The sequence below is a fragment of the Cryptomeria japonica genome, chromosome 3 (genome assembly GCF_030272615.1).
Source record: "Cryptomeria japonica chromosome 3, Sugi_1.0, whole genome shotgun sequence".
In the NCBI taxonomy this organism is placed as follows: Eukaryota; Viridiplantae; Streptophyta; class Pinopsida; order Cupressales; family Cupressaceae; genus Cryptomeria; species Cryptomeria japonica.
In genome coordinates, this window is record NC_081407.1 from 194,051,854 (window position 1) to 194,065,749 (window position 13,896).

General features: G+C 35.9%; 1 protein-coding gene across 1 annotated transcript in view; it reads left to right on the top strand.

The window, feature by feature from the left end:
• LOC131035059 (F-box protein At2g26850) overlaps nucleotides 1-13,896 on the top strand; it is a 28,766-nt gene that overhangs the window by 1,827 nt on the left and 13,043 nt on the right. Inside the window, exon 2 of the mRNA XM_057966681.2 lies at nucleotides 13,784-13,863. Within this exon, the coding sequence (XP_057822664.2) occupies nucleotides 13,784-13,863 (80 nt within the window). The remainder of the gene's footprint in view (nucleotides 1-13,783; nucleotides 13,864-13,896) is intronic.

Sequence of the window (13,896 nt, forward strand, 5' to 3'; positions counted from 1 at the left end):
CCCATTATGATAGCGGGAGAACATTTTCGATTTACCTTACGCACCGTTCAAATTCTAAGCCTAATAGATTTCAACGTCACGACCAAAGCTCTGGAACAAACTGGACCTTCGCAATCTTTTTACTAGATTAAATAATCTATATAAATAGACTCACAAGAAAGAGTAACTAGTCTCTTCTTTTCCTTTACCTTATATTGTTCAAATTCTATGTATCCCTAAAGTTTCAACTTAATGACCAAAGCTCCAGAGCGAATTGAGTCTTGTAAATCTCTATATTAGATAGAATCTATATAATCTATAAATAGATTTACAAGAGAGGAGTAGGTGGATTGCCATTTGCATGCAAACTTTCACTGCTTTCTTTTTATCTCTATATTTAATTCTTTACATTTCATTGTATCAGTAAGTTTTTTGTTCTTTTATGGTCTGGTGAATAGTATTTGCTCATGAGCTACATATCTACTTGCATTTCACTCTCGCCCAAGAATTTGACAACTGTATATGAAAGGTTGTCATGTTTTTAGATTTTGAGCACACAATTATACTGAGAGGGAGGGGATGAAGCAGTATAATACAATATTTTACTTATTAAAATTCAACAACCATAATAAAGCATCCACACAAGATTTATGTGGAAAGCCTTTTGGGAGAAAACTACAAAAAGGACTGTTTGGATCTACTGTCCAGATCCAGCCACAAAAATAATATTCTCTTACAAATCTTTTGTAGGCACCAACCCACTAGAGACATCAATCCCCATCACTGAGCACCGAGTTAGCAAAAGACATCAATCTCTTTTACTATGAGGAACCAACCTGCAAATAAACAAAAAATTCTGCCTTCTTGAATATGGCTTCTTCAATGGATGATGATGATTTGATGGCAACCTTCATAAAATCTGCTTGCAACTTCTTCACATATATCTTCTTCTTTAAAAATTTGCTGCAATAAATCTGCTCTGCTCTAAATCTGAATGATATTGCACTTAATTGTTTGCTTTCTACCCTCCATTCCAACTTCTATTTATACCCTAATCATGCCTTTTCACCCAATAGGGTCGGCCACATTATTTTTTTTTTTTTTTTTTTCTAATTTCATTTCTCCCAAGTTGGGCGGCCACACTAAAGGGGCTGGGCCATGCCAAAGAGGCCACCAAAAATGTTAAATTTAATTCTCCAAAAGAAGAGGCTGTCCACATTTTATTTTAAATAAATTTCCAATATGAGGGTCAGCCATTTGTTTATTGATTTCAGTACTGCCTTGAGCGAGAGTCAGCCACCATTTTGATCTTAATAGATGCATGAATGGAGCGATTAGTAGCCTTTGGCCTCTGGCAAGCGATTTCCTTCTATGACAGTGATTGTGAACTACACCCCTTTGACATCAATGATAACAATATTTTCAACAACATGTAGCATTGCCCTCAAAAAAGTCTTTGCTTCTTTTTGGCATTGATAACCACCCTTGTGGGAACAAAAGTCCCAGTTCATCTATGACCTTGGAGATAATCCATCTATACTCTTTAATGTTAGTGTGAATATTGGATTTTTGAGTCAGAACAAGCCTGGTGCTTCAGTAGTACTTGTCTGAAATTTGCTAACTCTTCAGAAGCTCGTAAAACTTGTTGGAGAGACATATTCAACTTTTTTCAACTACTGCGACACTCAACCTGAGAGAGCATAATTGTATGCTCAAAATACAAATGGTATTTGGAATGGATGATAATTTTTGGTAACCTGTTTCTTTAGTACAAATTTTGAAGACAAATGTGAGAAGCAAACTGGTTCCCAAAGTGTTTTGTACTTACTGGATTCCGAGCCACCTTCCAAAGACTGTGATATGGTAAACCTCCATTGAATAAGATTATAAGACATTTAACTAAAAGGAGTTGCTGCTGGAAATGGAGCAGAGAGCTCAAAAAACCCCATCTTTGTTGCTGCTTGAATAATCCTTGCCCTCAGACCTGTTACTGCAAGAAAACTCTACTCCCCTAGTTATTGCCACTCAAAAACCCTTTGTTATTTGAAATAGCTTGCTGCTGCTGCTGCTTAGTGGTTTAGTAGTCAATGATGCTGGAAATTTATTACTTTTTAGGGTTTTCAGAGTTTCTTATAAGAAAAGTAACTTTCTTGTTTTTTTTAAATTGTTGTGATTGCATCATGGCACACATTGCATGAATATCCTTGCTATACCTTATCCATACCTTATGATCTATAAACTCCTAACTTATCGAATTTGGAAATCAATCACAATTAATCAACTTCCTCCTGGCTTTGCAAATGAAAGTGCTGGTTGCTTAGAGAAAAGATTATTGTGCCATAAACAAAATAAGACTTAAACGTGCAGACTCATCCTGGAAAATTCCCAATGTTGAGGAGAAACTAATCCCTTTGTGTAATGTCCCCTAATTGGATATGCCCTAAGTTTGCCCTAATTCTTAATTTCCAAATGAAGAAGTGGATTTAGAGAATACCTTTCACCTGACTGAAGCCCTGCCAGCAGATTAGAAAATCTCTTACAACAATAATTCCAGTAAGCAGATTAGTGAGTTCATATCAGAACAGTAGTCAGATTAGTGAATCTATATCAGAACAGGAAATCAGATTAGAACAGTAAATCAGATTAGTAAATTCATCTCAGAACAGTAAATCTGATTATCATAATCAGTAGCAGAATTGTTGATTCAATCATTAAACATTCTAAATGTCTTGGAGGGCACAACCATAGGAGAGCATGCGAGAATGTGACTTCAATGGGGTGTCTCAGACCCTCTACCCTAGGCCCAAGAGTGGATATACCATCCCTCTTGGCCTCATGTGGCCCATGCCATCCAGATGAGGTGTCCCCTTTCCATTATCCCCTCATCTTGCCAACCTTCTCCTCTAGGTCCAAGGGCAGTACCCTCTGTACCCCCCTGGCCTCATGGAACCATCTAGTCCCCTCATAGAGGTGGCGTGCATCGAGGAATGCCCCTTCACCATACCCCTCTTGCAGATCCATTTCCCTCATGGCTGGAAACATTCAGAAAATATGAAGGAATACAGTAACACACAGTTAACTGCAGAATGTTATTAAATCAGACTGGTATTTATCAGAGTATGTATAATCAATTATGACAGCAGTATATTAATAATAATAACAAATAGGCAGGAATATAATTACAGTCATAGTGCCCAATATGTATGCATAGAGAACTCATACCACACTGTTTTAGTTAATTTCTCTGCTGTATACTTAATCCCTTATCCAATATATCCAGAGTCAGATCGATAAATGATTATTGAATTCCCCTTGTTTTTTTCTTCCATCGTGGTTCTTTATCTTTATAGCCTCATGTCTTTTGAAGAGAGATCACTCTTGGAGGTTGTCTCAACGGGAGGGTCACTTACACCCCTTTCTTAGTGACGTCTCTTCATAATTCAAACTAATCACTTTTGTGAAGTGCTTTTAATGTCTGTTAGTCATCGATTATTTTGTCTTTTTAATATTAATTAATGCTCCTAAAAGGAAATCACTGTCATTATACTATTCCTTCTATTAATTGCTGTCCAATTTATGGTTTCTCTTAATCGCTGATCTCCAAGGAATGTCTTCTGCTTATTCACATGTGATGTGTGTAGAGGTATAATCATTCGTTGCCTTCTATGGATTAAAATTTTTGATGTCTTATGAATAAGACAAATTTTCTATTGGTTACATCTAGGTTACTATTTGTATTTTAGGGGGCATGACACTTTGGTAGTGACAATGTGCCTTGATTACCCTCCTTTATTAATGGCAATAAGATATACTACAAATGAGATTATTGCCTTGTACTTTGGCTATTTCTTCTACAATGAACAAAAACATACAGCAATTTTCAATTCTTGGAATGCCAATGTTTTGATTACTCACATACAAGCCTTATCCATTGATTTTCCAAAGCATATTTGAGTTTCCTTGGCCATGGGGGAAGATCAACAATCGCTGGATGGAGGAATGGCACATGTACAGTTAATCTTCTAAGCAAAAATGTCTGTATGGGTCTTGGATTTTGCTGCACCCACAGTACAGAATGCTTGTGCAACTATGGCATGTTCCAAACTCTGATGCACCCATGATCCAGTCTCTGTTTGACATGATTTTACAGCATTGTCAGACACCAGTTCCTTAATCTGATTTTTGTTTTTTGTTTGTATTTTTTGGTTACATATATTTTCCAGATACTTTTGGATAACACTTCCCTCTTTAGGAAGGCTTTTGGTCCCACAAAAGCTTAATGGGACATCAAATGAGGAAAGAGTTTTCCTATTCTCTTCTTAGAGTAACACTTGGTTTGGCTTACCTTCTAATGTTTGAGTCCAATCTTCCAACATTCCTAAACTTTATTTCTTATTTCTCTTGTCCTCCTTTTTAGCATTACATCCTCATGGAGTACGGTCCTTCCTTACACACCTAAGTCTTCTAAAGATGCACTTAATCTTCATCTTCATCTAGCATGGAGAGCTATAAAGTTGCAAGTACTCACAATTTACAATTGAATGTATTTTTATGAAAGGATGAAGATCAAGTTTTAATACATTTTCACCTATGGCCTCCAAAATTGTGAATGGTCTATATCTTAATCGTTTAATTTCCTTTGCTTGCCCAAGAAAAGCCAAACTTTGTCGCCCACCTTTAGTTTATGTTCCTTCCTATGTTGATCATGCCTTTCTCTATATATTTGTAGTGTTGTTTCCGATTGTTCTTTTTGTCATGCCCCTGCGAATGAATACAACAGATCACAGTAATTGACTTCTTTTATATTAAACCTGGGTGCTAGAAAATTAATATGAGCTGAACTCTCCCTAAATTGATACCATCCTTGGAATAGGTTCAAAAATAAATTGAACAAGTCTCATAATATGAAGGCCGACCCTCCTAAAGTTGTCACCTCTTTTGTGATATTTAGAACAGAATTATATTTAAATGTTAAATGCTGGCTGACCTGCTCTAATGCCACCTTGAAAGGATTTAAGTGATTTCAAATTTAATTATAAGGGATTTATTAAGGAGGGCCGACCTCTTGGAGAGGTGCCTCTCTTGGAGAAGTCACCTCTTTTAAAGAGGCATGAAATGGTATATATAGAGCAGAAAATAAGATATAGAGGCATCCAAAAAAAGCAGAAATCCGAAGTATAATAGCAGATATATAAAATATGTTATAAGCAGATCTAAAAGGGAAGTATATGCAGAACTGGGAAGGTGAATGTATGTATAAGCAGATAATAAGAATTCTGATCTGGAAAAAGGAGGTCTAATACTGATTATGGCACCAATCAAGGAAAGCAACTGAATTAGGATCGGTGCTCACAAAGGGCAGATTAATTCTTGCATATATCAGCAATCAGGCCGTAGATCTTTTTAGAGATTGCTATTTATTACAGGCAGTAGTATTCTTGTTCCCTTGTGGTATGCATGAATATATGTTTAGTATGTATGCTTGATGTATGCAGCATGATAATGTTTTAATGCACAATTCCTCACATACTATTTTAGGCAATAATATGCATACAACAAATAATATATTTGATACTTAACATCCTATATGTTAGATATAAGCAATAATGTGGAATATCTAGATTTATAGCCTATTCATAAAATTGCAGCAATCAATCATGGCAAGGTGAGGGAGGAAATACAGGAAGGGAGAAACTGATATGAGATCCTCTTCAAAGTACACCTCTTCATGGTGGATGGTTGGTGGCCTGCCACATGAGGCCAAGGGGGGCAAGGTGTATCCCCCTTGGGCTTAGATGGGAAGGATGCTCTGGGCACCCTATTGTAGTTTCCCCTCAAACCTCTACAATTGTTGAGTATTGGAATAGATTCAAAGGAATCTCAATCATAGGAGGGTGAATAAGGTGGCACAAATAGGGATGGCAGGTACAAGATTCCTCACTAGGTACACCACCTCATGAAGGATGGATGGCAGAAGGCCACATGAGGCCAAGAGGGATGGTATATCCGCTCTTGGGCCTAGCGCGAGGATCGCTTTGGGCACCCTATTATGTCTCCTAATCCAAACCTATCATTTGAACTCCAATTATGCGTTATAGATATTGTGTAGTTTATCTAGATTTGAAATAGTTATGAATAAATGCTATCTAACCCTGGTTGAAATGATTGCTCTACTGTCTACGAGTTATACTTTCGATACTTGCCTAACATGATTACAAGACCTAAACTAGGTTTTTATCTTGATGAAGACATTTTATTGAATATTATATGATTCTAATTATTTTAACTTTTATTATTTTATTGGACTTGTGATTCTAGGGCAAGAATCAGGATCATCCCAAAAGGGGCCATTACAATTGGTATCAGAGCACTGATCTTGCCATTCTATAGGGTAATGATAAATCAATGGATGCATTCTAGTCAATGAGAAGGGATCTATTAACTCAGTCCAAAAATATGACAATGCCAAGACAATATGAGAGATTGTCGAACATGACAATATGTGTATTTGCGTGTATGCTTTGTGTCTACATATATTTATGTGTGTGCTCCGTGTTTGGTTCATACCTGATGTATTTCCAGCATGTCTACTCCATGATTATTTATGATTACTTTATGCTTCACAATTATGAAAATGCTTAGTATAAGGTCTCTTAACTATTGACTTAGACATAATCATCCTGCAACTTATGGAGCAAGAAACCTAGACATCTTTGTATACCAATCATGAACAATGCACAATGGTGGTGTAAACATTACATGATACTCTTTGCTCTGATTTCCATTCCCTAACTCTTAATAGTACTTATCCACATTAAATGAAACATACAAAGATGATGTTCAAAATGGAACAAATTTTAAAATAAAGTACAGACCCAGATTTTATGCAGTCAAACTCACAACAATTGTACTAAGGTACAGCTGTCACTTGAACAATTAGGATTCAGTAAACATCATGAAATTTCTATTTCTGGTTGATCTAAGAATATGAAAATAATGAAAGTGAATCAAAAGAGATATGAACTTATTTAGAAAAGAACATTGCATTTAAGGTCATAGATGTGTGTCATGCTTCTAATCCTCATCTTAATATAAGAATCTCATGCCTTGCTTGAATCAAAGAGATATCCATGACATTCTCGAAATGTTAAGTCGATCAAATCGGTTCTTTGCAAACATAAGTGATTGATTCGGTGAATCGATTTTCTTTCCTAAAAGACTTATGGACCTTGTCAATTTCCGAAGTTCAAATTTGTAAACTGAGATAATATCAGAGTGGCGCAGCGGAAGTGATTTCTGAAGTATATCCTCATATAGCAAGGTTATAAGTTGTATAAACCAAGCCTTTTGGGGGGGGGATCATCGAGAACACTCTTTCTATGATCATTCCACCTAAAAATTGCTTGAGGACAAGCAATCTCGGGAAGGGTGCACTGTCATGCCCCTGCGAATGAATACAACAGATCACAGTCACTGACTTCCTTAATATTGAGTCTGGGTGCCAGAAAATTAATATGAGCTGAACCTCTCCCTAAATTGACATCATCCTTGGAAGAGTTTCATAAATTAGTTAAATAATTCTCATAATACGAAGGCCGACCCTCCTAAAGTTGTCACCTCTTTTGTGATATTTAAAGAAGATTTATATTTAAGTGTTAAATACTGGCTAGCCTGCCTTAACACCACCTTGAAAGGATTAAAATGATTTGAAATTTAATTAAAAGGGATTTATTAAGGAGGGCCAACCTCTTGGAGAAGTCGCCACTTTTAAAGAGGCATGAAATGGTATATATAGAGGAGAAAAATAAGATATAGAGGGATCCAAAGGAAGGAGAAATTTGAAGTATAACAGCAGATACAAAAAATATGTTATAAGCACATCTAAAAAGGGAAGTATATGCAGAATTGTGAAAGGGAATGTATGTATAAGCAGATCAGAAGAATTCTGATCTGGAATAAGGAGGTCTAATACTGATTATGGCACCAGTCAAGGAAAGCAACTGAATTAGGATCGGTGCTCACAAAAGCAGATTAATTCATACATATGTCAGTGATCAGGCCATAGATCAGATCAGAGATTCCTATTTATTACAGGCAGTAGTATTCTTGTTCCCTTGTGGTATGCATGAATATGTGTTTAATATGTATGCTTGATGTATGCAGCATGATGATGTTTTAATGCATAATTCTTCACATACTAATATAGGCAATAATATGCATACAACAAATAATATATTTGATACTTAGCATCATATATATTAGATATAAGCAATAATGTGGAATATCTAGATTTCTAGTCTATTCATCAAATTGCAGCAATCAATTGTGGCAAGGTGAGGGAGAATTTGATATGAGATCCTCTTCTAACTACACCTCTTCATGGTGGATGGTTGGCGGCTTGCCACATGAGGCCAAGGGGGGCAAGGTGTTTCCTGCCCTTGGATTTAGATGGGAAGTATGCTCCAAGAACCCTATGGGAAGGATGCTTCAAGAAACATATTGTAGTTTCCCGTCCAACCTCTACAATGGTTGAGTATTGGAATAGATTCAAAGGAATCTCAATCATAAGAGAGCGAATAAGGTAGCACGAATAAGGAGGGCAGGTACAAGCTTCCTTGCTAGGTACACCACCTCAGGAAGGATGGTTATTTTTCTAATTTTTGCAACATTTGTTTGATGTGGATTAAGTGTTTCTCCAATGTAGCACTAAATATTAGAATATCATCTAGATACACTATCACAAAGTAATTTTTGAATTCCCTTAATAAATCATTCATCATTCTCATAAAAGTAGCAGGCATATTACTCAAACCAAAAGGAGGTACTAATCATTCATAAAGTCCCTGCTTAGTTTGAAAGCAATATTTCAAGCGTCTTCTTTCATTCGCACCTGATGGGTAAACAGACTCAAGATCCAACTTAGGAAAATACTTAGCATGTCTAAGTTGATCTAATAAAGCATCTGTCCTCAAGAGAGGTTTTCTATTCTTAATAGTAATTTTATTAAGAGATTGATAATCTATGCACATTCTCCAAGAACCATCTTTCTTCCTCACTATTACCATGGGTGACCTGCATGGTTAGGTGCTGGGGTGAATCACTCATTGCTTGAATAACTGTTGTAGCTGCCTCTTGACCTTATTGCTCTCAAGTAAGGATTACTAATACAAGCTTATGTTCACGGGAGGAAATTTTGGTAGGAGTTGAATCTTATTTTCCACCTCCCTTCTTGGTGGCAACCTTTCAGTTATGTGAACATTTACTAAAAATATGACAAGACTTCATCCAAGCATTTCAATTTTGAGTTAGTCATAGTAGAAATGCCAATCCCATCTTCAGTCTTATCTTTACACAAAAGCAAAAAATTAGCTACTTGAATTAATTGGTTGCTTGATTAGAACTTACCGTAACTACTTTGGTGCCCTTTGATTATATACTTGACTCCATCCTCGACTTACCTATTCTTTTTAGCCCCTCATGAAAATAGCATAATTGGCATAACGACATAGACTACCAAGAACAAAGTCAAAAGCATCAAGGGGAATAACATCTGCCTCCATCTCATCTATGTACTCTGCATTTATCCCAAATTTAACCTTGTACCTTGTATTCACCTGTATCATTACATCTCTTTTTACCCATCCCGATAGGTATGGATCTGGTTGTTCTATTTTTAATTTAAGCTTTTTAACCAAATTTTCTGAAATAAGGTTACATTGTGATCCTAGATCTACCAAAGTGTTAACTTTATTCTTTTTAATATGCGACTTTGAAATATTTTTTTTTCATTTTCTGAAATTGGTTTTCTTTAGTTGACCCTGCATCCAAGTTGTCATCTATATTGTGACTATCCTCCATGTCAATTTCATCTTCTTGAATGGTTCACATAAATTTATTTGGGTTATTTCTTTAGCTTTTATTCTGACCCTTAGGATGTAGTTCAACGTGAAGCTTTCAACACTCTGAATTTATATGCCCATCTAAATTGCAATGACTACTTTTTTTCACTTTTACTTTTCCTTTATCTTCCTTTGCACAACTTTATTAGCTTTCTTTGTGTTATCCTATTCTTAAATTTTCCTTTGAATTTAGTACATTAGAAGACTCTACTTCATACCTCTTCCTCTTCTCCTCTAGATGGTATAACTTGAACACATCCTTTTGCTTGGTGGTGACCACCCTCTATATGTGAGTACGGAGCTCACCAAGATACTCTGTCATCATGTCCTCCTTTTTAAGATCCATGCCATTTGCCATAGATTATCATTGGAACTTTGTGTGTAATCTTACACACTCGACCACTTTGTAATAAATACATTTAATTTTTTGATCCACGGTATGTCCTATGAGATAGAAATTCCTCTTTATTAATTCAATGAATTCTTCCCATTTATTAACTATTGGCTTTTTCCTTTGTCATAATTTGCAACATATGCTTCCCACCCTACAAGAGCATGTTCAATCAATATTAGGTGTGCAAAATTAATTCTTTGGGCCATTGATTTCATGCACATTAGCTTAATCCATGGATCCAATTTTCTACATTAATTAATCCATTAGAAGGCTTAATTTCTACTTTTGTTTCAACCTTAAACGGAATCACATTCTTTGCCTCTATATTAGGTTCATTTAGAAAATCTTCTTTTTTCATTTCATATTCAATAATACCAAATACTGTTTCCATAGCTTTACTAACTCATCAATGGAAGTTTGTTCTTCTTCCATTTTATTTTGTCGTTTATCATGTGGCTCTTATTGTTGCCCCAGCCATTGCCGATTCTCCGTGATTCCTCTCATGTGACCTTCTAGTGTTGTCACCTTGTATTTAAATCTTCCATGGCTCTACTTTGAGCTCTTGTTAAAGTCATACAAAAATATATTTTCACAAATCCACAAAAGATTCTAATTTGATACCAAAATTGATCTGTGAACTCCTACTTTATGGAATTTAGAAATCAACCACACATAATCTACTTCCTACTTTCTTTGCAAATGAAAGTGCAGGTTGCGTATAGAAATTATTATTTTGCTATAAACATAACAATACCAAAACAAACTCAAAATACATGGAATTATCTTGGAAAATCCCTGATTTGGAAGGAAAACTAGTCCTTTTGGTAGTAGCAATGTGCCTTGACTACTCTCCTATATTAAGGGCAAAGAGGTATACAAGTGACCAATCTTGTCTTCTATCTGCTATTTTTCCCACAATAAACTAAAACATACAACATTTTCCAATTCTCCAAACACCGAGGATTTGATTGCTCACACACAACTCTTATTGTAAGAACCTTAAAAGGCCCTCAACTGAGACAACTGACGTTTAACTGAACCTGTTGTGTTTCAAGTGTGTTCTTCGCAAATTTGTAACAGCAATTATAATTTTGACAAACTTAAGCACAAAAAAGCAACTATGGGTATTTGCTGGAAATCAATTTATAACTCAACAATACTGATCAAACCCTTATTACATCTGTTCATCATTTATTAATGCTCAATACATAAACAAACAAAGTTAGAGAAGAACTGATAAATACCAGGACATTCTGTTAAAACCCTTATTTCCTTATTGCTGGTCATACACAGTTTTTATGACAGCAAGCTATAATTTATTCCCAATTGACCCGAATCACTTGCATGTTAGCCCAATGGAGAGACATAGGCAAGGCGTCCCTTCTGCTATTCTTTTATATTTTTTTGGTTCCTCCAATATGAAAATCGCAGCCCTTCTGGTGTTTGGCGCTACTTTCCAAGCAGCCGTACAGCCACTGATAAAAATCTCTCCTGGATGCCTCTGTTTCCCTCTTGCTGCTGCAGCCTAATACTGGAGAAAAGGCGGTGCCTCTCTGATTAATAAGCACAAACTTGGCTCCTGAATGAAACCAATTGGAAGAGCAAGATCAGCTGATATTTCACAACCTCTGATGCTGTTGCACAAGAATCCCATGTTTTTCTGTACCGATACCTCTGATCACTGCAGAAGAATCTTCTGCTGAAACCCTAGGCCAAAGCTCCTCTCAGAGCTCCAAAGCAAATTATCCAAAACTTAGCATAATGAAAGAAGACCTAAAATCTTCTTTAATCATCTCCATTTAGGGTTGGTGCGATTCACAAGAAAGGTGCGATTTGGCCTTTAATAATGTTTTAACTTTTATTATTTATTTTTGACTATTGAAGTGTCAGAAAATAAATTATTTTCCATTTAATATAAAACTAGCCCCATCTGATGAGAAATAGACCCTCACTTAAGTTATAACTTAAAGTGACTTTTAAAACATTAAAACATTAAAGTTCGCCATTTAATATTTAATTAAAATAATTAAATATTAATATCTCTCTAAGTATTCATCAGAAATGCCTGCCGTCTGAACTGGAGACTGCCAAACCATAATCTGTCCTTGCCCAACCTACTGGCTATAAATAGTAGGACTGCTAAAAATAGAAAGTATCTCAAACGGAGTCCTGGAGACCTCAAACGAAAACCAGACCTAGAGTGCTCGCTCTGAAGATGGTGAATCAAAATCTGGAGGACCCTCTACCCAACCTCATCAGCCTACGAGGGTCAGTGATAGGCTAATCTACTCAGCTGACAGATGTCAACTAGAAGGGGACATCACACTTGTAGATTTTCCAAAGCACGGTTGAGTTTTCTGGGCCCTAGGCAAAGGTCAACAGTCAGTTGATGGAGAAATGATACTTGTATGGTTCAGCTTCTAAGTTTAAATGTCTATATGGGTGGTGGACTCTACTGCAACTGTGGTACAGTCCTGGATGCTTGCACACCAGCAGTACAGTCCGGACTTTGATGCACTCATGGTACAGCCTCTGTTTTATACTATTCTAACATGTCAAACACTTATCCCTGCATCTGAATTTTGTTCTGTTCATTTTTTCCTAGTGCATATATTTTCCATAGTACATATATTTTCCAAATCCTTTTGGATCATCTTACCTGTATATCAATATGCATGGATAGGATAGGGAAGTTGTCAAATTCTGCAATGCTGCATATAAGACATTTGAAATAGTCATTTCACCAGTGCGAGTGTAATCAATGATTCTTCATCCTGTGATACCTATTTGGTAGGATCTTACCAAGCTGCATATCAACAGTAACAAGTTAAATTTTTTTAATAAGGATGAAGAAATTTTACAAGTAAGAGGAGGATTTAAAAAAGATAGGCGTCTATTCTTTGGTAAGTTGGTACATTTAGAGAAAGATATTTGCATGGGAGTTCCTTGTTGTGGTCTCACTATCAGGAGTAAGGCTTTCAAAAATAAAAGTGTGGTAAAGAATTGAATTTTACTAAACTGAAGTCCTGGTAATGTACAGAATAGACTTTGCCGACCCTGTGTGTCAAAGAGTTGAAGAACTGTTTTTCTTAGAGCTAAAAAAGAATGGATAGTAGCAAGCATTAAAATACTAAAACAAGATAGTGGTGGACTGCTGTTTTGATTTTTATTCCTTACATTATTTTATGTTAAAATATGCATTTATTTTCAGGTTGATTTATTTATTTATTGTCATGTATTGTCATAGATTTATGCATTTATTAACACACACACACACACACACACAGATATATATATATATATATAGACAAGTGGTTTTTAAGCATTCACTGCGACAAGTGCTTTGAATTGGACCTGATTTCTCTGTAAACCAATCGTTCTTGCTCCTCAAGATGTTTTTAGCCATTTAGCCATTACTCATTTTGAAATGATATTCAATTTTTTCAAAGATATCCAGAGATGGGAACTCTATTTGAAGGTTGCTGATAATATTTAACCATTTTCATTGCAGCATGGACATGTTGGATTTATGCTATCATGCTATGATGCAGAAGTTAGTTACAACCGTCAAACTAACACTTTCCATGCAAGGTATAATTATAATGCTTATGATTTTAATTACAC